The 24419-nt window shown below is 29.3% G+C and overlaps 1 protein-coding gene across 5 annotated transcripts in view; it reads left to right on the top strand.

Annotated features, from left to right (window-relative positions):
• LOC111676165 (nicotinamidase) overlaps positions 1-22767 on the top strand; it is a 35207-nt gene extending 12440 nt beyond the window's left edge. For 3 of the 5 annotated variants that reach the window (XM_046950560.1, XM_046950559.1, XM_046950561.1), the window contains exons 2-7: positions 10829-11047; positions 11565-11751; positions 19708-19812; positions 21420-21554; positions 21628-22068; positions 22125-22767. In XM_046950560.1, coding sequence (XP_046806516.1) covers positions 10962-11047; positions 11565-11751; positions 19708-19812; positions 21420-21554; positions 21628-22068; positions 22125-22247 — 1077 coding nt within the window. In that variant the 5' untranslated portion in view covers positions 10829-10961 and the 3' untranslated portion in view covers positions 22248-22767. Of the gene's footprint in view, positions 1-10380; positions 10582-10606; positions 10680-10828; positions 11048-11564; positions 11752-19707; positions 19813-21419; positions 21555-21627; positions 22069-22124 lie in introns of those variants that run through there. The other 2 variants (XM_046950558.1, XM_046950562.1) reach the window with 2 other exon arrangements.
• Positions 22768-24419: the final 1652 nt, after the last annotated feature.

Raw genomic sequence — 24419 nt, 5'->3', positions numbered from 1 at the left:
TATAATAAGCTTAAGACTCATGTGTGGACTTGTCACCGGCAGTGAAGTGCATCTAATCACTACTATAGAATCTCTAGCATAAAGTCACTCTATATACCTACAGAAAGAGGCGGAGATAGCGACAGCTTGTAGTTTATTACTCTTTCTTGTTTATTTTTACGTCGCAGATCTGCTTTTGTCAGGAAATTTGCCTCCTAAGCCGAATTGGTTTTTTTATTGAGCTGCTTAGTGGTTATGAGCTACTCCTCGCCTGTCTAGTAAATTTTTACATACTGAAGAAGTTCAAATGTAAGGTGCCATGTTAGATCAATCTTGTAACCTCGGCAACGGTACCGCTAACTTCAATGTGGCTTTCGTCTGAATACACACTCCGACAAAGGACATATACATCGTTGTGTTCTTTGATTTTTTAGAAGAATGGACAATGGATTGGTCTGAGAAACTGACTTTTGAAGAATTTTATGTAGAAAAAATCTCAAGAATATAAAATATTTTTAAAAGGAGCTTTAGTTCTCACTGAAATCCCCTTTATATTGCACCAAATGTCGTATTTCGGAAATTTGTTTCCTACAAAAATGTGATCCAAAGGACATCCTGATGGACATTTTCAGCAAAAACTCGCTAATGTTTTGTACTTCTCTGACCATTTACTTTTCAATGACTACTAGTTACAGTCTGCATTACTTTGAAGTACTTTTGAATTGACTTTGTTTACATTAGATATAGAAGTACTTTCTTTTCGGCTGTCATTTTGTTTGGTCATTTAATTAAACTGCGTGTTAAGAATTGTGTGTTACAAAAAAGAAAACAAATTTAAATTTGCAGCGAAATCCCGGGTTTTTTTTCTCACTTACTCTTTTTTATCATTCAAAACAAAACAACTTACTCAACAACTTCTTTGTAAGAGAAATTGCATATACTTCTTTAACACAATATTTGTAAGCGAGCGTAAAAGTACTTGTCTGCAATGACATCACCGAGTTTAAATAATAAGTTAAAATGCTTATAAAGAAGAAGTGAAAACATTTTAACTCATTACTTTTAAATGTAGGTTTTCCTGGGTTGCTAAGTAATCATAGAAACTCATAGTTCTAATAAAATGAGAAAAAATATATATATTTTCAAAATAAAAAGATTATAAATGCTCTTTGCATTTGAGGGAAACTCTGCTTTAGGTTGGGTGAGTGTTCGTGTGAATAACGCTTTAACATTTTGTTATAGTTGTTGATAAAAGAAACTTAAACTTTTTTTTCCATTTTGCATTGATGCGCTAATTTCGTCACTCAGACTGTCTTGAAGAGTATAACTATCATTAATGTAGAAAATCCTTCAATTTAGTTTTTTTACACATTTTCTTTTTGTAAGATTAAACTATTCAGAAATGTCAACATTTATTTTGAGTCAAATTTCTATATTTAAAATGTTTCAATCAGAATCAGCTTCTTTTTTTGTGTTCTATTTGCACATTTTTATGTGAAAAAAATAGAAAAGAAAAACTTTGTGTATAGAAACTCAAAAATTGAAAGGTTAAAAGAAAAACGAAAACGTAAAAGTTCATAATTTACAATGCACACGAAGAGAAATCTTTGAAAAAAAACATTTTAGTTAGTGACAGGATTCAATAACATTTTTATGAAAAATATGAAAATTAAATATATATTAATTTTTATGTGGCTTGAATTGCACATAAGGATAAGATTTTAAGAATTTATATATTTCATTTTAAGACTTTTTGTTCCATTATTAAGAATTATTTTTAAATTTCCTCAATCTTCAATGCGAGAAGTAAAAAAAAGGTCCTGGTAAAAATTTTGATCACTTTTGCATCGATTCTTTATTACAAATATTATTACCTTTTAAGATTAACCATATATAAATGTATAAACCTCCGATTTAAAATATCTTATTTATTGTAACGGATGTACAAAAATCATTGCCACCTTAATAAAACACACCATTGAACATTTCCTCCAAGTGGTTTCGTCTTCACACACAAACGAAAAAAAAACTACTTTATTATGAATGTATAACCTTTTGAACTTTGACATTTTATTATAAATATAAGTTTTTGCATATTTCCTACTTTCGTTTTATTTTTATTGCGAAACCTACCAAAAAGAGAAAAATGTTTATTTGCATTTATTTAATAATGAAATACCTACTCATACATATTTTAAGGAAATATTTATAAGAAGCAGGGGTGCGATTTGAAGGTATTTAATAAATTAAAATATTTACCATATTGGAATAAATTTGATAAGTATATGCTGAAAATATAAAAATTTTATAATAAAACATATTAGTTTTAACTGACTAATAATTACATTTAATTACATAAAAATCGCAGACCTGGCATGGATATTGCTTCTTGTGCGGTAAAGTTATTTTTAAGTAAATAAAATTGTCTCATATTTTAACCTTTTAAATAAATCAGTTTAAGTATAACATTTCTTTAAATTAAGAATTGTCAACACTGAAAAAATTATACGTTTAGTCTGATCCTGCGCCTTGTTTAGATCAAAAAGTTGTGTTGTAATTAAAATGTGTGCGATCCATTCAATTACTAGAAATTTAGTATACAAAAGTTTCATGTAAATTAAAATTCTGTACAAACTTTTACGAATCAGTTTATATTACTTTTTAAAAGTCTGATCTTTTAGAATTCTAACTGTTTGTTCGAGATTATTATGTTTGTGAAACATTACATGTTTGTGAAATTAATGTTTACGTTTAGGTTGAAAGTAGCATGTCTATTAGATCTAATGTTCGTTACGTTTCTTGGCGAAAAACTATTGTATAAAAAAAATTATTGTCAAATATTCTAAAACTCAGTTTTCTATACATGTTAGATAGAATTATTTCCAAGAAGTATTCATTAAGGACATTTTAGAGACTTCACGCTTGTATTTTTCCTTTTTTGAGTCCGAATTTTGGGTATTCGTCAAATTAACTCCCCTAATAGCACGCTCTCTAAAAGTCAAATACGGTTCAGATTTAATCTTATCTGACTGTCGTTTACACAAATATTATTCATCCAATCAATTTTACTTCTTTAACTATAGCACGGACTATCAAATCGTTAATACTGATCGTTTTGGATCAAAACAAGTTCCCAATAATTTCCGTCTTTGATAGATAGAGGTTGAACTGTATCGAAATAGATACAATCCGTTTTCAATAGTGAGCATACCACGTATGTTAATATTTAGACAACGGATGTGTATAAAATTTAGATTTCGACAACGAATTGTTGCAATTTTGTCAACGGTGCCTTGTCCGACAACATAATGTTGTCGTAGGTATTTATATACTTTGACAACGTGTGTTATTGAAAAATTAAAATCCTTTTAGTGTCAATTTGTTATTGGTTACTAATTGGTTTTGTTAAATTCCAAATTGAAGCATATATTACATAGCGCTCAACATCAATAGGTTTTGTTTGTTATCAAAAAAGATGTGGGTATGTTAATTTAGTCATTCCGTGTGTAACACATCGAAATATTGTTTTTTATACCCCATAAAGTATATATATATTCCGGGACCTCTTAAGATTCAAAGACGATTTAGCTATGCCGTCCGTCTGTCCGTTGTTGGCACGATAGCGTCCACAAATAAAGAGATGGTTAGATAAAATTTTCCCAAAATATTGTTTACAGATCAGAAATGTTATGTATTATAACTGGACAAAGAGCCCCTATACAAATTTACCTCCTAGAATATTGTGTAAAATGCTTAAAACATTCACAAATTCGTTGTTTATGAAGCAAATGTCACAAAATTTGGCATATGTCGGTTAAAAATTTAAAAGTGCAACGACGAAATATTATTATTAGTGCAAATTACTAAAATTATTTTTATAAACCCAAATTACAAAATTACTTTACATATGTAACTAATTAATTAAAACAAGTAAGAAAGTATAGTCGGATATGGTCGACCATAAACTACTCTACACCAGTTTTAATTTATTTTGCATAATAAAGTATTTGTCTTCAATATAACATTGTTTCCGATACATTTAAGTAATTTATGTACGACTCTTTGAGTCGCTTTTTATCGGTATATTTAACATAATTATGAGCTCATAGGCCCTTTTAGTGCCCTTATATTGTATGGTAGGTAGGTAAAATAATGGTCCGATTTTAAAATTTTCAAAAGGCTGCGGTCAAAACAAGCGCATCCAATTATCTTGAAAATTGTGACTTCTACCTTGCGCATAAGGAAGATAATTAATTATTATTTTTACTGTGTACATTTAAAACATTTATGTTTATTTAATATGTTTTAATGACTTTACCAAAATTTGCATATGAATGTAAGTGATTTTATTTTTGCCTTTTTGTATGAATAACATTAAATTTATTTCTATTTTAATCTATGGAAATTTCTTTGCCAACAAATTCTATTCATTAATATTTACTAATCATTATACTAATAAAAAAATAAATTATTTTTATTTAAATACTTTGTGTCACGTCATCATTATTGTTATTTGTTTGACAGTAGTAGATCATGTAGAGTACAGGTGAATTTAAGAAATGAATTTTATTATTTATCTATAAAATAAAAAACAGCAAAGAAAAAGAAATTATGAATGAAATTGCAAAAACATTAATAAATGTGTACCTGTATGACTTAAAGTAAACTCATATCTAAGTATAAAAAATGTTTTGTTAATAGAATAAACAAAAATAAACTCATTTGGTGATAAAGAAAAACCTTCAAAAAATATTGAGTGACTACGTCATTAATTCTAAATATGTATTTCCATCTTAAGAATTTCATAAATACGAAAGAAATATATATTTATTTAGATTTGAAGTATAAATAAAAAGTGTTTACTAAGTGTTTCACTCTTCTATTTATAAGAAATTTGATATCGATACATAAAAATACTTTCCTAAATTTTTATACGATAACACACTTATACTAATACTTAAACTATTGTTATTGTTTATGAATGGTATACATAGATTTTACTAGTATTCTAGTCAACTGTCAATCACATGTCATGTATCAGTGTGCAAAAGTCATTTGGAAAGTATGAAGGCAAGTGTTAAAGTATTGTGAGTGAGTCTAGAGTTCAATTGATATTGAAATAATGCGCAAAATTTGTTGCAAACTACTTATATTTCTTCTACCAAAGTTGTTATGCAGGGAACTGTATACAAAGCTCAGTTTTAAGTGTCAAATTTGTTACTGAACAAACATTTTGACATTTAGTTTGTTTTTTACCGGAATAATATCTAATTTTCTCAGTAGTCCTCCTAAAACAAGGGAATTGACACATGACTAATTTTATGACTCTTTTGAGGTTAGAAACCTCGTAGCTAGAAACATTTCATTTGAATAGCAATATGTCATTATGATTGTCATTGATAACTTTAGGGAATCGGTAGCTTTTGCTTGAGCTACACTTTCCTGAGTCGATTAAGTTTCACGATGAAATTTGACACATTCTTTTCTCTTGGCTTGAGCCTGAAAATGGTTGAAATTAGTTCATGCGTGGTATTGCGTTAAATGAAGAAATTGTCTTAAATGAAACTTATTTATGTTGAATTTAATCGCTGTACTCGCATTTTTAAAACAGTTATGACTGCTAAAGCTTTTTCGAGGGTCACTTGCATGAGGACTATGCGTAAACATGGACCGATATTTCCCATTTTTAACACCCAACAAATCTTACCTATAGGAAACATTTTTGGAACATTTTTCCGTTCGGACTCTATTGTGCTTTTAACAGACAAGCGGACGGATGGACATGGCTATATCGTCTTAGAACTTAATAAGGGCTAAGAATATATATACTTTTGTAGGTCTATGACTAATATTTCAATGTTTTGCAAATGGAATGACAAAACCAATATACCCCCAATATTTTTTTAATGGTGGGTATAAAAGTGAAGTTATTTTAGTTTCAACATGAATATTTAGAACGAAAAATGGGCGGTTAAGCAAAGGGTATGTTGGAAGTGATGTTATCCTGGAAATAATATTCTTAACCAATACTGATTGGAAGATTCTTAGGAATTATGTCCAGGAAACTGAGTTTCTAAACATGGGAAAAAATACATTCAGTGAACAATTTTTTTTCTTTCTCATGAATTGGAGCGCATAACAGGTCCGATAGTGGCCTAGGTGTATTTCTTCGGATTTGATGTAGTATACATCCTCCTACCAACCTAACCTAACCTAAGCAAAGTTGGCGAGGCACCTCTCATAGAAACAATTAGAACTAAATGCTTGGAACCTCCTATAGGAATTTAATACGAAAATTGGTATATATGAGAAACTAATAAATTTAAAATCTTTCCCAGGAAAAAATTACATTGAAAAGTAATGGATTAAGAAGCTAAAAAAGCCGCTTTTCACTACTTCTTCATTAGCATTTTAAGTTATTATTTTAACAGGACGATGTCATTAGAGGCAAGTACTTCTAATCTCGCTTACAAATAGGGAGTTGAAGAAGTACTTACCACGCTCGCTTACAAATATGGACTTCAAGAAGTCATTATAGATAGGAAGTTTTATTAAGTGAAATCAAGTTTTGATTTTAAATGTAATAGTGTGGAAACATTTGAAATATTTTCTGTTTCTAATTAAATGAATGCACAGAATAACACAAATATAAAAGAAAGTAATTATCTTTTATAATTTTTAAAACAATATTTCTTTATATGTTTTATTTTCTTTATTTTTCAAAATTTTACAAAGGTATCGTGATTGATATAATAAATGTTCTATATTTATCACGTGATCCATTATACATTTTTCTACTAATTTTGGATTTCAGAAAACTTTGTTTTTTTGTGATATGGACGATCCATCAATATTACATACTATACGTTCAATACATCACAATACAGCAAATCTCATGATAAATATTGAACTGCCCTTATAATTAAAGGTTCCTTCACATTATTTTATTATTATTTCTGTGCCAGCTGTATGGAAGTTAAGTAAAATTGTGGGCCGATTTTAATGTCCTAACTCTTACTCGCGGGGGCCCTACTGTGCTTTCAATAGACAGACTGACAAGGCTAAACTGAATGACTTCACATGCAAATACAATATTATCTTCAACATGTTAAAATGTTATTATAGAAATTTTTTTAACAAACAGTCGAACCTAGCGAAAAATATTTGAAATCACCCTAAAATAAAGTACTTCTTTAACACATTATATGTAAGTCATTACTAGAGTATTTCTAAGTAAAGATGAAGGTAAATAGTAGTCAATTAAGAAGTTAGTACTTATAAAAGTACAACCATTATTGAGTTTTTTTCTGGGTTTTGTTCAAACAACTTTAACATAAATTTGAATAGCAATAGAGAACGCACATCTCATATGAAACATAACAATTCGTTTATATGGGAAATATCTTTAAAGTTAGCACAAAGGATTTTAAGATGTGAATATTTGGTGGGAAAATAGGAAAATGGTTTCGTTGGTTATCAGTTTTGTAACGATTTTGAAATATTTCTTATTTTTTCATTAATATATTGAGATTATTAATAAATTTTATGTTTACATATTGTAAAAGTGGCCTTTGGTTTTTTATTTTCAAACATTATATCTATCGTAGGTTATAAAAACTCACCTACAAAAAAGCCAATAAAGATTCATTAATTAGTAACAGGTGGTGAAATTTGACATAAAACTATTAATAAGTGCAGGAAATCGAAGTGAATCGAAATATTAAAATAAAATTTACAACTAAACCTACCACATTGACAGTTTTCGAATTGTAAAAACAGTTGTGTGTGTGTTTCTATTAAATAATTTTTCTAATAAAATCCAACTAAATATTATTAACATATGTCTATCTGTACGAATTCATTCTCACTTTATAACGTCATATATTCATGTGAGGGTGTATGTTTGCATGTTTAAGCCAAACTATCAACCAACCAACGAACCCATCATTTTGTCAGCCACATGACGTGGTTGTAACTATGACAACTGATTTTAAGTTCGAACATTGATTCAAAGCGGTGGGGTTTGTTATTTCAATAATTTATTGAAGCGCAAACCCCAGACAATATATGAATCGTGAAATATATAAATGTACATGTATTTGTGTGTTTGTTGTGGGGTTACACACATACACACTCGGGCTTACGAGCCCAAGTGTCAAATATCTAGTAGCATAGTAACAGTAACTATGTATGTGTTATTACTAGTTGCAAAAAGTCGTAGTTATAGATAAATATACACCTCTTTTGGGTTTTTGTTTTTAATTTTAATATTGGGTTAATGGAGTTACAGTTGTGAGGAAAATTTCAGCAGTAATGATTTAGTTATTACTACTATAAGTACTTATTAGTGAAACAAAATACTTTAAGTATATTATAAACGATATACATGATTGAAAAGTTTCTATTTTTAAGTTCATAGGTATAAAAAAATCAAAATACTTAGGCCACAACCAAAGTCGTTTTAGTTGCGGAAGTAGTTTGACAATTTTCTGGCCTTGCTGAACATTTTGGTTGAATTGTTCGAGAACAGTTGTTCTCTAAGAAAAAAAACTGTTTAATAGAGGAGATCCGGAATCTTTGCAAACTCTTCAAGTGGGCACGGCGTAAAAAGACATCAGTATACTGGAAAGAGTGTCGTAATAAGCTTGAAATAACTTAAATGTCGTATAGAGAAGATCATGAAGGAGAACTAATTAATAAAAACTGGTGGACATGTTTAGACAAAAAGTGTAATATTAAACTACTACAGGCATTTTAGCTTGGATATAGGTGGAGCCATGAGCACTAGGTATGTCAATCAAGACAAATGAATGTCGAAAAGCCCTACGTTTTTTGAAGCACTTTCTGCGCTTCTTTGACGAATTACGACCGCCCCATTGTGTATATAACACGCAGGTGTCAATTTGTGTACATGGCTGTGACGGTTCATGTACAAGCACTTTGTTCGAGTTCTTGAGTTATCAAATTTCTGATCATTGCTTATTTCCGTTTACAACCACGCGGATGGGATGACCTAAGTTGAGCACCTTGTTCGGTAGACCGTAAGAATCTATCAAATACGCCGAGGATTTTATACTTACTCAAAGAGAACACTGAACATACCTGGAAACGAAAATAAAATTCAATAGTATCGCTAGTATAAAATACCATATATCCATTATCATTCAACCCATCAACTTCTCATTCATCCGAACATCCCTCATTGATAAATACATCAGACATACTCACTCTAGGCATATAGGCTGGCGATATCCGTATACCCCTACATTCATTCCATATCATATACAATTAACACCAACTAGTCTCACAGTCAATACTCTGTTGGTATCTGTTGTATCGGCAACAGCACCGAACTATTTAGAATTATAGATTCCAACGTCAGTTATTTAAACGACAATTTATTTTCCCGCGAATTTGTAAGCCATAGCAACTGGTCACCCGTAGTACCAGATTATGTGGTGCGCACCCAGGGAGAAATATGTAAACATCAGTTTATAGTCTCGGCATACTAGAGGTACTGGTAGCACCTCTTTACCCCGGAATTGCAATACACTCAGATCTGGGTCTTACATCAAAGAAAAGAAGACAGTGAAAACATTTAAAATATGAGTAAAATATGTAAAGACACTTACAGCTAAACAGCTCTATACTTAGACAACTGAGAACTGTGATCCCATATAGAATATATTGTTCAAGCGAAACATTAGAGCAAATACTCGTACAAATCCGTTGCCAAACAGATGGTTAAAGTGGGTCTGGAGTTCAAAATTGTATTTGTGTGTCGTCAAATTAAATTCCTCCTAGATCCAGAATCTTGGATTAGCAAATTCTACGGAACTACGTCAGGAAGTTCTTAACATTGGACGATGATTCCTCTTATAGACTTTCGCAAGAGTTTCCACATTACAAGCGGTTTCAAACGAGTGTAAAGCATGTAAGTTAGTGAGTAAAACTCTGGAACACTTTTTGGGTTTGTCTTTAGCTTTAGTTGATATAAGATCCAAATATCTGTGCTTGTAGAATCCCTCCCAAAGTCTGATTAGATAATTCCTAGGAAATAAATCCAGGAAACATAGTTTCTAAACATCAGATGATAGATAATTCCTTCATGGATCTTTATATACGATTTTCCTACCATAAAGCCACACCGGACACAAAGTGGTGGTAGAACCAATGTTACTTCCAATTACTATTTTTGTAACCAGAAATGTTTATCTACTTATTAGTACAAGTACATACATTTGTATCTATGTATAAATTTATGAGGCATGAATAAACCAGTATAGAAGCTTAAACGCGGTACTTTTTATTTTATTTTCATTAGAATTTTTTCAGTCACATTTATAGTCAATGTGAAATCAGTTGCTGGATTTGACAATCAGTCATTGCTGATAAGCCCATTAAATCACATTGCTACTACTGTGTTTCATTTTTAGCCCTACTCGAGTTTGAAATATTGTGGCATAATATTGCGGAATTCAAAAAATTGGTGGCAGTTGATTCGTGTTTGTTTTAATATTGTGGTTTTGTCAATATTTTCGTTTTAAAAACTTTTGACATCAAAATAACTTTTAAAAACACCCACTGTTTTAAGTTGTAAGAGTGAGTAAAATCAAGTGTTTATTATTCTGTGTGTGTGAAAGAGAATGAATGATTATTTATGCAAATGATTTAGTAGAGTCCTGCAGTGTTTTTGACAGGTGTATTGTTGTTTGTGTATACATATGTTGTAAAGTGTAGAATATTTTTTAAGTTGCATTAAAAATCAACAAAAACAACTAACAACTATTTTGATTATCCTTGAATAAAACTTGTTGTTGTTTATTCATATTTTTCATTTCCTTTTTAGAGCTCCAAACAACTCAACTTCAGTTAAAGTTAAAAAAAATACAAAAACAAATACCATTCCTTTTTAATATTTTGACGATTTGTGTTCGTGTATAAATTCAGTGCAGCTACTAGGAATTATTTTAAATTAAAGTATGGACTCACCAACACCGCCAATTGTTATTGAAGATCCCAACGGTTCAGCAATGGATGCCTGTTTTACCGCGTTCGATAAAGATGGGTAAGTGTAACTGCATTTTAATTATTTTTTATTACTTCTCTATTAATAATATTATTATTTTTTATTGTTTTTTTAAAATATTTCATGAAAAACAAATACATTTAAACTGTAATTATCTAATAGTTAATTTTAAATTGATTGATAATTATTTTCAGGTTTTATTTGAAATAATTAATTACTCTGCTTTGCATTTATTTTCTATTTTTTTATTTATTGCATGTAACCATATAATTATTATAAATTGTATTTGAATTAAATTTATAGTAATAGTGACTTTTTGCTAAAATAGAGAAATAAAAAAAGTATATTCAAATAAATTAAAAAAAAAAAAAAAAAATAATTAGTGAAACAAAAGTGGTAAAATCAGTAAAAAGTGACAGTCATTTCTAACATCGGTCTTTTGCTTCGCCGATAGAGCTATAAATTTTTGTCTGTAATTATTATTTATTTTGATAATTTTTAATTTTAATTTTATTACTTTAATTAATAATTTAATTTTCCCTTTATAAATTTTCAGTGATGACCGTCTTAATTTATCTGAATTTTCTTTAATCTGTCGAGCTTTATTCCGCAATGACCGTGGTCATATTTATGATGTACCTGAAGATCGTTTAGAGCAAATTTTTTCAGTATTTGATACAGATGAAGATGGTTATATAGACAGAGAAGAATTTAAGTTTTGTTGGAATCAATGGATTAAAACGGTATGTTAAATCTGACAAAATTTAATTAAAATGTATACATATATACATGATATCGAGATAGCCGATACAATTTGAAAGACTTGTGAGTTTGTAACGGAAATAACTTTTATTTTAAATGGAATACAATACCTTTTAAATATCTGATGTGTATGAACAGAAGCGACAAAATACACTGGATCCAATATTTTTATGACTCGAGCATTTGAATTGGTCAAAGTCCTGAAAGTTTGCCTGAAGTTCTTCCAATGTTGTTTCTTGATTGCGTTTTAAAGAAATGCTCATAGATTTTATTCTTAAGACGTTATCTTTTTGAGACTCGCAATAATGCCATTTACTATAAAAACTTATTTTAGGGCGATTTTTAATTTGATTTTGCCCTTCTATTAGGCTTATCGGAAATCTATATTTGATAAAATTTAAATGTCTGAACTTAGCGAACACCGAGGTGCATTTCCTTGAGATAAAATGAAAAATAAAAAATAGAGAATAATTAGAAAAAATAGAAAAGGCTGGAACTGTAAGTAAATTGATTCAGATCATAAAAAGAAATAAGATAATAAAATTCTAATCCTTCACAACAGTCTCTAACTGAAACAGCTAATATCTTAAAGAATATAGAAGTTATGACAGATATAACGTCTCAAAAGTGCTAAAAATTAAATTTTTTAAACTTCAGGAGACGATATCCCAGATGTGATGGAGATTTGCAGCTGAGTTCTTAAGACAATTTTAACTTGGTCTCAGGGTTTTTCGTTGGCTTGTATAATTTTTGGAGACGAAAGCCCTAAAAGATCTTTGTTTTATTCGTATCATCGGACCTTTTTATATCTGCATCAACTACTAGACACTAACATTCATCTTCGACCTACCGGTAAAAACCGCACACAAGTCCAAGCCAATTACAGCTATTTTAAAACTCTATCTCAGGTGTAGCTTTAAAGTCTAACGTTGAAATTCTATGATCTCAAGTAGACCCATTTGTACAAAGTGTATGTGTGAGTGTTTCGCAAAATTACATAGAGTCTTATATAGATAACGACTTTCAAGACTCATCAAGGCCATTGCGCTTTATTGAGAATTTTTCTATTCCTGTCATTTCTCAAGGCTACCCACTCGGCAAGAATGGGTCTCACAGACGACAATTCTTTCCGATGCTTTTCGATGATTTTGAGAATAATCTTGGAACTCGCGATAAGCTCGAACCTATATGTTCTAAAAATGTCTGTATAAGTAATACCTAATTTGAACCTTTTATTTTAATAATTAAAAAATCTTTAAATCCAAAATATTCCTTAATATGTAATTCATTTATAAAAATGTTTAATTGATATAAATTGGCAATAATTTGATACTTGAATTTACACTCATTCTAGAGAATTCACAGATACATTTGTACATTCCTGTGTGGCACAACAATTAGCTGTACACGATGTGTCAGTGTTTGAAAATGTCAATCATTTAGACTACAACAACAGATTTCACATATGAAATGCAGCCTTGTCAAGGAGTAGTATCCATGAAATGTGAACAATTTTCTATGAATATGAACACATGAAGTAGTGACAAACAGAAGTTGTCGTTGTTGTTGTACAACATCAACAATTATACAAGCGAGTGTGTATAAGTGAAGTGTTAGAAAATTGATTTAAATGTTTTATCCTCTAGAAATGTTCTAATTTAATTTTCATTTTAATTGAAGGACCATCAAACATCATTTAGGAAGTTTTATATACATTTTTTTCTAATTATTAAAACTCGTAAGTGTTATCAGTAGTAGAAATACTACAATTTGCACCAATATAAAATGCAACTTAGCATTGTGAGTATAGCGAAAAAAAATAATACTGTACGCCTTTAGTATGCAAATATGTTGATAATATTGTTTGTGACGTTTACATGTTACAATGTTATCTTCATGTTCATATGACTGTAAATATTTGGATATATGAGCCCTAGAGTTTTGTTAGGAATTATTGTATCCAAATACTAAGTAGTGACTATTTGGTTAATTCATATTAAGATATATTTGAGTAATTTAATCCTTGTAATGCAGGAAGGAGAGTTAATGCTAAAATACCATTGGTTATTAACTATGTCTAACTGCGAACTGCAAGGTAAATATGTATATAATGTATGTATGAATGTATGTACGTTCAATCATATTTCATATGATGAGAAAAATATTAAATATCAATATTGTGAAAATATACACCTATCACTTTGTATATTTTTAATTGCTGTTTTCGCATAGTTTGTAGTTTCAGAAAAATTCAGGAAAGAATGAATCCAAAAGTAAAGTAAAAGATATATGTAAAATGGGATTCGGAATTCACACATGTATCAGGTGTATTAAAAATATGCATTCAGTGGTCTTTATATTTATTATTTTGTTACATTTGGATGTAAGTAAGCAAACAAGTGACAAATAAGAAGAAGAAACAAGGACATGCCAGACCAAATGATATCCTACATTTAAAAAAAAATTATCTCTACTTAAACTGACTTCCGAGGAACAATTTATTATTGCTTTTACAAAAATCGGCAGATCTTATTCCCTTAGCATCAGAAACTAAAAGGAAACACCTATAAAATTCATTTCGAATGGAATGACGAAATTAATTTTCAATTTATCCTATTTTTATAAAATCTGTTGGATCTTTAAACTCCTTGGATTATTTCTTAATTAACTGAAAGATTCAAAATATTTGGATATCGTTCTAGTTTCTAAACTGGAATCTGAATGTCAAAGTGAAAGCTTCTAGAGCTATTTATACTTATGTGGGTCTCAAGACTACGAAATGTTTTTTTTCGATATGATCACTAATGTACGGTGCCCTTGAATGGTGAAAAAGCTTGGAGGAAATCAAACTATGGTAATATTATTTAAAATATTATACGATTAGCTCTTAGACTGAACGCTCCTCCTGGAAGTCTACGACTCTATTTTGCGGAATATGATTTATATTTCCATTAACATTTAATGTTCTATTCAGAGCATGGATAAATTTATATAAATTTCATTCAATATATGAATCGATTGTATTCCCTCCTGAGCTATTGGTTGAGAGGTTTTGAGATTTTTTATATACCTAGAAAAAAAAAATAACATTGAAAAGTAAGGGGTTAAACTTGAAGGCAAGTACTTACAACACTAGCTTAAATAGCAAGTTAGGTAAGTACTTTCACGATCGCCTGCAAATAGAGAAATTTATTTTAGAAGCTTTTTTCTCTGATACATTTACAAAAACAAACAATTTATTTTTGTTAAAAAAAAGTTCGAAAACAATACGTCAGGGCTAAAATATAAGTTCTAACATAACAAACATTATACTTGTCATTACTAGACACCTTCTTAGTAATGAAGACGGTATGTAGTAGTCTTTAAAAAGTAATTTGATGAGTAGTTACAAGTTATTACCACGTTTTTGCTGGGTATACATATTTATATTTCTTCTAATTAATAATAGATTCCTAACAGATTCATAGTAAAAAAATTAAAAGTACATACACAGAATATGAGCACTTTTTAGTGAGATGTTGGACCATTTATTCCACAAAAGAATCAATGTATTTAAGTATAATATTTCTGAGAATTTCGAAGCAGATATGCTGGATTTATAAAAGTAGTTTCCATGAATGTTTATATGAACGACCTGCCAAAGTGAGAGTGTAGGGTATTTTAATAATATATTCATTTAAGGCTTCATGTCCTCTATGAATTTCGATATGAACATTGTGCACACTTTCATTGTGATATATCACAACAATAAACACTTGTTAGTATACAATAATAGTAAATACAAGCATTTAAAAAACAACTGAATACAGAAAACCAAAACATTGTTGTATCAACATCATATGACAACAATAACTATATTTTATATTAAATGACTTAAATGCAAATGAGAAAAATGTTTTATTAAAAAAAATAAACTAAACAAATTGTGCAAACAAACATGCATCAATTTTATACATTGAAAATTGATATGAAAAATGTTTGGTATTTGAAGTGTAAATAAATTTAAATGAAAAATAGATATTAAATACAATATATTTTTTAAGTATTTATAAAATTTGTTGCTGGTTTTGTGTAACAATTGTGTTACAAGGAGAAATTTTTTACTAAAATTCTTGAATCAATTGGAAAAACAACAGTTTAAATTAAATGCTTTGCTATTCATATAAAATAAAATCCTTTGAAATTTAAACATTTAAGAAAATTCCAACAATTTAGTTTTAAATTTCTTTAACTGCCTTTAGGCTTACACTTTGAGTTCATAGCAATTTTATTTCATTGAAAATTTATAAAATAAAATTATCTATATTTTGTTCTGCTCTTCATTCTAAGTGCAACAAGATAAACATTTGTGGAACATATTTCAATGATAAACTATAATAAAGTTAAACACAATAAATATTAACTACATAACACCTTCAGGCGATCTACAAAGGAAAGGCGGTCCACAAATATTAATCTATTAATGTTCAAAACTACCATACAAGCAGTCATACATACATGTGTGTATGTGCTAAATATACACACACACATAAATACAAACAAATACGAATGTACATACAAGTTTATTCTTTAGCTTAGATATCATGGCTGCATTTTGTATCAATGGTTTAAAATTTGAAAACTACTCGTATGTCTTGTCTGTTGTCTTGATGTAGATAAAACACTCAAATACAGATTCATTTTAAACTTAAATTATAGACATGTCCTCGAGTGAGATACAAAGTGAATACAGAAGTATAGAAGATACATTCATACATTTAAGCAGACATTATTACATTTGAGCTTTTACAAGTTCTACGTAAATTCCCCCAGCGGCAACATATAAACTTACCCCAAAACCGTAAGGTTTTCATGTCAAGTCGGAATTTAGTACGAGTAGTAGAGAAAACATGAGTATAGAATTTATTTCAATATGTTACTTTGAGGAAAAAGAGTTGACATGTCTAATACACACATACACATATATACATTTTAAAAGATATATTTGTGTATTGGATTTCTGAATAAGTATGGGTACAGAGTAACCTAAAATAATTCTAAATATTTTATAAATAATTTAGAATATTACGTTTAAAGAGATTTCCGTAAAATGGTAATTTATGGATCAAAGGGTGAAGCGATATTGGTTCGAACTAACTCATAAGGTTATGAAGATGGACCGTAGTAGAATACTTAGCAGTCCTAAATTGAGTAATTGAGCACTAATCAATCACAGTTTTTTGTAATTGTAATCTAGGCCACTATCGGGCCTGTTTGTTGCTCCTTTTTAGAAAAAAAACCACTATGTATATTATATTATACTGTTAGTCAAGGATATTATATCCGGAATAACATAATTTCCAAGATACTTAGATCTAACTTCGACGAATGCCTGAAAGTAGCAAAAAAAAAAAAAAAATTATCAAGAGTTTTACTATCCTCTTCACATGCTCAACATTCGTGTGAATCCGCAATGCCAATTTTGTACTTACTTTGACAACGCATGTTATTGAAAAATTATTGTTGCATATGCATATGTATGTATATAACACATTTGGTAACCCTGGGTGAATAAAATTTGAACATATATTCAAAAAAAAAACACACTCACACATCCATATGTTTAACGACAGGTGTTAAAGCAATTTCCGTTCTTTAAATTGTTTCCAAAGTTTGTGGCATTCGTTTACTTGGTTGAAAGTTCAAATGTGTACTCACTGCCAGAACATACAAACACTGCATACACTGCTACATATGTATGCAGGTATATACATATCCACATATTTGTAAATATACATATTTTTTGGATAGACAAGAATGATGTCTTCATCAAATGTTTTTGTAATATTGATGTCATCTATACTCCTGTTATTAAAGGCACAGAAAAGAAAAAAAGCTGATCTCGAAAGGAGAAAAAACCAATTACATTATGTAATCGAAAGTCATAAAAATTGGTTTTGAAATGTCAAAAAAGTTTAGATTTCGGTGATAAAGTTTCAAACTACAAGATATTTTAAGTTATTGAAGTTTATAATAAACATTAGGGTAACTTTAATGATATTTAAATCAAATGCATAAGCATGTTCTTAATAATTCATCAAAATCTTGCAAGTGCCTCTTTCTATATGATCAAAGTTTATGTAGCAAGTTAAAGTTATTAATAAAGAGATCTTTGAATTGAATTACTTTTAATTTTAAAATTTAGGATAAAAATTCATTAAAGGAAATTATTCAGAAATGTTTCATGAAATTTCTTTAATTTATCTTTTTTCAGAATCGCTACCCTACTCTTTATATGCGAGTTTGAAATTGACACAATTAAAAATTTACTTGAAATAAACTTTTAGCTTTTTCTATCCGGTCTAAAATTGCTAAATATACCCACCTTCAAAATATGGTGGTATATTGCGTTTATCGTTCTGTTTGTAATACATCGACATACTAGTTCTAGACACTTAAAAGTACTATGTATGTATATTGTGGGTCTTTATAAGGTTCAATGACACTGTCTGTCCATATGTCTGTTAAAAGTTAATTTTATATTCCCTATTAATACCTTTCGTTTGGCAAACTTATCGATCTGATCTGAAGTTGCCCTTGTGTTGAAAGAGAGATCCACCGATTATAAGTTTTCATTCAACACAGAAGTCAAAAAAAACGATCACCATTGCCATTCTGAGCCCTTGCTTACAATAGGGTTGTTAACACCCTCTACCCCTAGAGACGTCTGTAAGTCCATTCAGGATACAAGACTAAGGAGATTTCTAAATTTGTATAGCTTAAAGCGGATTCATTGAATTCATTGTCCGAGAAATACATGATCCATTAAAAGTACTTGGTTGCTTGGACTTTTTACTGAGGAAACATTCCAAGTGAGTGGCGACCAGATAACTTTCAATTTTTATAATCCGTATACTCGCTTAATATATAACGACTATGTCCATAAATGACTTATGCCCATGATATTATACATCATCTTCCGTATTTGTATAGTTTTAAATAAAAACTGAAATATTTTCCTCAAGTCCCCATAGAAATATCCATATCGGTTAAAATCTAAAACAGCTTAATATGACGATATTTGATTCAAATCAAATTATAGAGAGTTCGGCAGAAAATTATCCTAATCCCAAAGTGAGACTATGGGGCATTTTACATTACATTCTTACATGTTTAACCTTAGAACATATTAAATTAAAACTTTATTGTATAATTCCAAAAAACTCAAAAGTTAATATCCATATAAGTTATTTATGAAATAAACATAACATAAATATGTACAAGTGTATGTATGTACAGTAAAAATTACTTAAACTTCCTTCAAATTATAACTTTTGTAACAGTAACCCTTCTTGTAAGTAAACAACAGTTATAAAAAATTACAACCCTGAATTTAGTCTTCTTCCTGTTACTGAAACTACAAACTGAAGTTTTTCTTCAAAAGAAAATTTTGAACAGAAAAAATCTCACAACAATGGAAACTGGCTGAAAGCAACAATGTAGACGATGTCATATTAAAATGATTACAATGACATTGTTGTTGTTATTGCTGTAGTCTTACCTTACCTTTCAACTTGATTATAAAAATGCTAAATTTGTTCCTTATACATATTTTCTCGTTACTCACTTACATACAGTTTTTTTTTACTTAATTTTGGTTTTATCTCATCTGTATTCATGCTTATAACTTATTTCCGTCTTTAGTAAAAGCATAAAATAAGAAAGAGCAAACGCTAAAAAGCAAAGCAAAAAAGTCAAATGAGAAGTTGTAAAACTTAATGTACTTTTTCATATGATTATTTTCCTTTTGCACTCACTACCTTTACGAAAAGTACAGTAAAGGAAAATAATAGTGAGGAAGAAAGTTACGTGAATGTAACTTTTTTTTGTAAATAAAATTTTAAGTATAATCGCTGATGTAATGTGTTTGTTATTGCGTCTTTCTTGCCTCTTTGCAGATTGTACGCCCGGTGAACGCGTTCCTCATTGTTGATGTACAAAATGACTTTATAAGTGGTTCCTTGGATATAAGTAATTGCAGTGCACAACAAAAAGGACATGAGGTAAGTTTCTTTTACTTTTTAACTAGATTTTATTTTGAGAGGATTTAAATTTTTTTTGAAGAACTTTGCTAAATATAACAGGGATGATAACATTTTGTTTATGAGAGAGTAAGAGAGATAAAAATAATAATTTAAGATATTTCCTTTACATAAATTTGTGTGTTTTTGATATCTACTTCCTAAAATTACTTTACGTCAGAAATGGAAATGACAAAATTTTAAATAGAGTAGATTCTAGTAATAAATTTCTTGGTATATTTCAGAGGATCATAATTGTTCCAAAACGACTATAGTTTTCACTGTATTTATGTAGTGTATAGTGTAGTCTGTATGTTATTATATAGACTTCCTATACTTAAGTCTTTAGTCTAGTTTATAGTCTAGTCTAGTCTATAGTCTAGTCTATTGTCTAGTCTATAGTCTAGTCTATAGTCTAGTCTATAGTCTAGTCTATAGTCTAGTCTATAGTCTAGTCAATAGTCTAGTCTATAGTCAAGTCTATAGTCTAGTCTATAGTCTAGTCTATAGTCTAGTCTATAGTCTAGTCTATAGTCTAGTCTATAGTCTAGTCTATAGTCTAGTCTATAGTCTAGTCTATAGTCTAGTCTATAGTCTAGTCTATAGTCTAGTCTATAATCTAGTCTATAATCAAGTCTATAATCTAGTCTATAGTCTAGTCTAGTCTATAATCTAGTCTATAATCTAATATATAGTCTAGTCTATAGTGTAGTCTTGAGTGTACTCTATAGACTAGACTATAATCTAGCATGTAGTTTGGTTTTTTGCTATTAAAATCAGAAGTTTCCAGTGCTGCATAATGCAGCACGATATGCTCAAATTTGTGCAAATAGAAAGGGTGGGTGTTGAAGATTTGTGGAGTAACCAAAAATATAACACGATTTAAGATATTTGAAATTTGATACGTATTCGAAAATCTTATTCGTGGCGTTATGTGCAACTAAGAATTGTAACTGAATTGTACATATTTGCTGTAATCTTTATGTGCTTGTTGTTGTTTATAAACGCGACTGGTACAAGTTGTCTTCTTTGCCATTTTGTTGTTGATTTGTTTGTTTGCATGTTGTGTGATGTGAACTTTGCAACGGAAACGGATATATTTTACTTATATCACTTCCGTACGTCTGTTTATGAGCACACACGAGCGTGTTTTTGTGTATACAAATCCATGTGTATAAGTAGAATGTCGGATGTGTTTTACACTATTAATACTAGTACTTATGTTTGTGTGAAATTTTCATTTTTAACAATTCAGTTAATATTAAAATTTGTCAAAGTTCATACATTTGATTTCCTCTATAGTTGCTGTATAAAAAATTATTGTTGTAGATTATCTCAGTCCTAGTAATTTTTAATAATACAAATAATGCTTATGAAATTTTGTGGAAATAATTGATCGTCGTCAAGGTACATTTAAGAAAAATGGTAGATATTTAAAATAAAAAATTATAGAAGACATAATGTAGTAATATTTTTAAATTAAGTAAATTTGCTTTATTAAAGGAAATATTCAGGCTAAAAATTGGTTTAATAGTTTCTGTTTTTTAATGTAGTTAATATTTATCATTCTTTTTGTTTTTAATATCCAGATATTAGAACCCATTAACAATCTCTTGGATACTGTTGATTTCGATGCAGTTTTCTATTCACTGGACTGGCATCCAAGTGATCATGTATCTTTTATTGATAATGTTAAAATGAGACCCTTAGATGAAAATTCACCCGTAAGTTTTTTTATAAACAAGCATCATACATCACTATGTTATTAATTATCATTAATATTTATTTACTTCCCAGGTTGATGCCGATTCGGCACAAGTGTTCGATACGGTTATATTTGCAGGGCCACCACCCATGAAACAGCGTCTCTGGCCACGTCACTGCGTTCAGGATTCCTGGGGCGCTGAACTACACAAGGATTTGAAAGTGGTCGACAGTGGTGTTAAGGTGTATAAGGGTACCAATCCCGAGGTGGATTCCTATTCAGTATTTTGGGATAATAAAAAACTCTCCGACACTACACTCAATGCCCAGTTGAAGATGAAAGGTACCACCGATATTTATGTCTGTGGCCTGGCTTATGATGTTTGTGTGGGAGCTACTGCCGTAGATGCTTTATCGGTTGGTTATCGTACCATCTTAATTGATGACTGTTGCCGGGGTACAGATTTTCATGATATTGAACATACCAAGGAGAAGGTGATAAGCAATCATGGTGTAGTAGTTCATTCTAATGAGGTAATGATTTTTGTGTTATTTTAAAGTTTTTCTTAAACTAAATATTTTCCATTAAGGTCAAAGCCATGGCTGAGGGTAGAGATCGCCGCCCTGAATTAGGCTACAAATTGGCTATGGAATTAAAAAATCCCGATTCTGTTTTATCTCAACGCAATAATGGTATTCGTTCGGTAGAATAAATAACTGGTTTATTTATGTTCGAATAAAACATTAAAACTCTGTACTTCATTTAAATCTCTCTAAAAGACCTTGATGCTTGCCTTTATGCCTCCCTTTAAACCTTATGATAATTATTTACTTAATAACAGTACTTATTTTTAGTTTCTTAATTAATTAATAATTAATAATAAAACTATGTAGTACCTTACATAATAATATTTATATCAATATTCTATATCATTTAGCTTTTAAAAAAATATCAACTTCATTATCTCAACAATATTTATTGTTATAGTTGTAATTCGTTGCAAGAAAAAAACGAAACACCCATTTAAGTAGATTCACAGTTCTTCAATTTACGCTTAAGAGACTTAATTCAATTCAATTTAAATTAATTGTATTTATTGGCTTAATTACTTTATTGTACTCGTTAAGGCATTTGATATGCACTTGGCCAATTATATGTTTAAGTTTATTTAATAAAAAATAACAAATTAGTTTAACAATTAGAATTTGAAATAAAAGACATACATCTAATAAACAAACTAAATAATTTCTTGATTTTTTAATTATTCCAGCAAAAACATACAATTCAATGACTACTACATATCGTCTAGATGTCATAAAAGTAGTCTAATAAGGTCTTACTAATTTCCTTTTTTTATATGATTTACAATGACTACTTTTTCTTATTACTCGTAAGAGTTTGTGGTAAGTACTTGCCACCAATGATGTCACAGTGTTAAAATAGTAAGTATTAAGTATTCCGATTTTTGTGAATCTTGTAAATAGCAAATGTTGTGTTCCTAAGTTTTACTGTTCTTTTTACATGTTCTACATTCTCTGAATCCGATAGTGCAATTTTGTGCGGTAGCACCCGTTAGTACTCTCTGCGTTCACTTAAAGTGAGTACCACTATACTAACTTTTAACATTTTCATTTTGAAGGGGCTTCTTTCTGTCTTATAGGTTATTTTATCTTTGTGGTTCTACCCGCACTTTCACTTTCTTAGTGGTTTCACTGGATTCTCTCGCCCATATATATAATTTAGCCTCTGTTGCGTGAATGTGTCAAATAGATCCCAATCAACCTAATGTACATAATACATACATACTAACTAAATGAATTTGCTTTTGTATTAACAAAGTAAAAACCTGTATCCTATAAAACTTTATAGTTTTATATAAATATATATAAAAGATTAGAGCAATTTACTTGGGAAATTTCAAATTGTAGAAAAACAACATTTCATGTAAAAATAGAACTTAAAAGTTTATAAATTCAATTAAAGTTTGAATAAATCTAAAAACTATTATTAATTAGTCCATGTCAAACATTTATCAATCTACTACAGAGATGCATATTAGAGAGACTCACTTTATATGTGCAAAACAAAATTGTGTTTTATTTAACCATCTTAAAACTTAACTAGATTTGTAATAACTTACTCAACAACTTAGTTTTCCATGACAACTACATACCGTCTGCATTACTGCAGAAGGAATCTACAAATAATATATAATGTAAGTACTTACTTTTTAGCCTTGAAATGTTTTTATACATTGTTTCTAATACAAACCATAAAAAAAATATTTTTTGTTGTGAAAACTAAATTTTAGTATTATAACTTTTCAATATAAGTTTTTGCAGGGAGTGTATTAACAATAAATAAATAAAAGCAAATATCTTATAAATCTTATTTTATTTAAATTTTCTAAAAGTCATGTTTTAGGAATTATAATAAAACAAAGCAAATGTTTTTGGAAAATAAAATGAAAAAACGTATCCCCTTTAGGGAATTTTCTTGAAAACGTTGTAGCTCCGATAAAACAGAAATTATTTGACACATTTTATAACAAAGAATATTATGACAAGTCTAACGCAATCTCTAATTTTTGTGAGTCGGTCTAATATGAATAAATTTATTTGTACTTTTGAAAAGGATAAAACAAAGTTGAAGAACATTTTTCAATGGTCTGTTATACATATTTACAACTAGGTAGTATGTATGTATAACAATTATATGTACATATAAATTTTAGTAAGATTGAAAATGTCAATACAATTTCAAATTGTTTAGAAATATTTTAAATAAATGCAAATAAAATTAAAATACAAAAAATCTTAATTCATAAAAAACTGATTTGTGCAAATTTTTAATTACCGGAGATACATATATATATTACCTATAA

Source organism: Lucilia cuprina, chromosome 4, assembly GCF_022045245.1.
Source record: "Lucilia cuprina isolate Lc7/37 chromosome 4, ASM2204524v1, whole genome shotgun sequence".
NCBI classification, from domain to species: Eukaryota; Metazoa; Arthropoda; class Insecta; order Diptera; family Calliphoridae; genus Lucilia; species Lucilia cuprina.
Note: the sequence above shows the minus strand (reverse complement) of the source record. Positions and strands in the feature narration are given on the sequence as shown.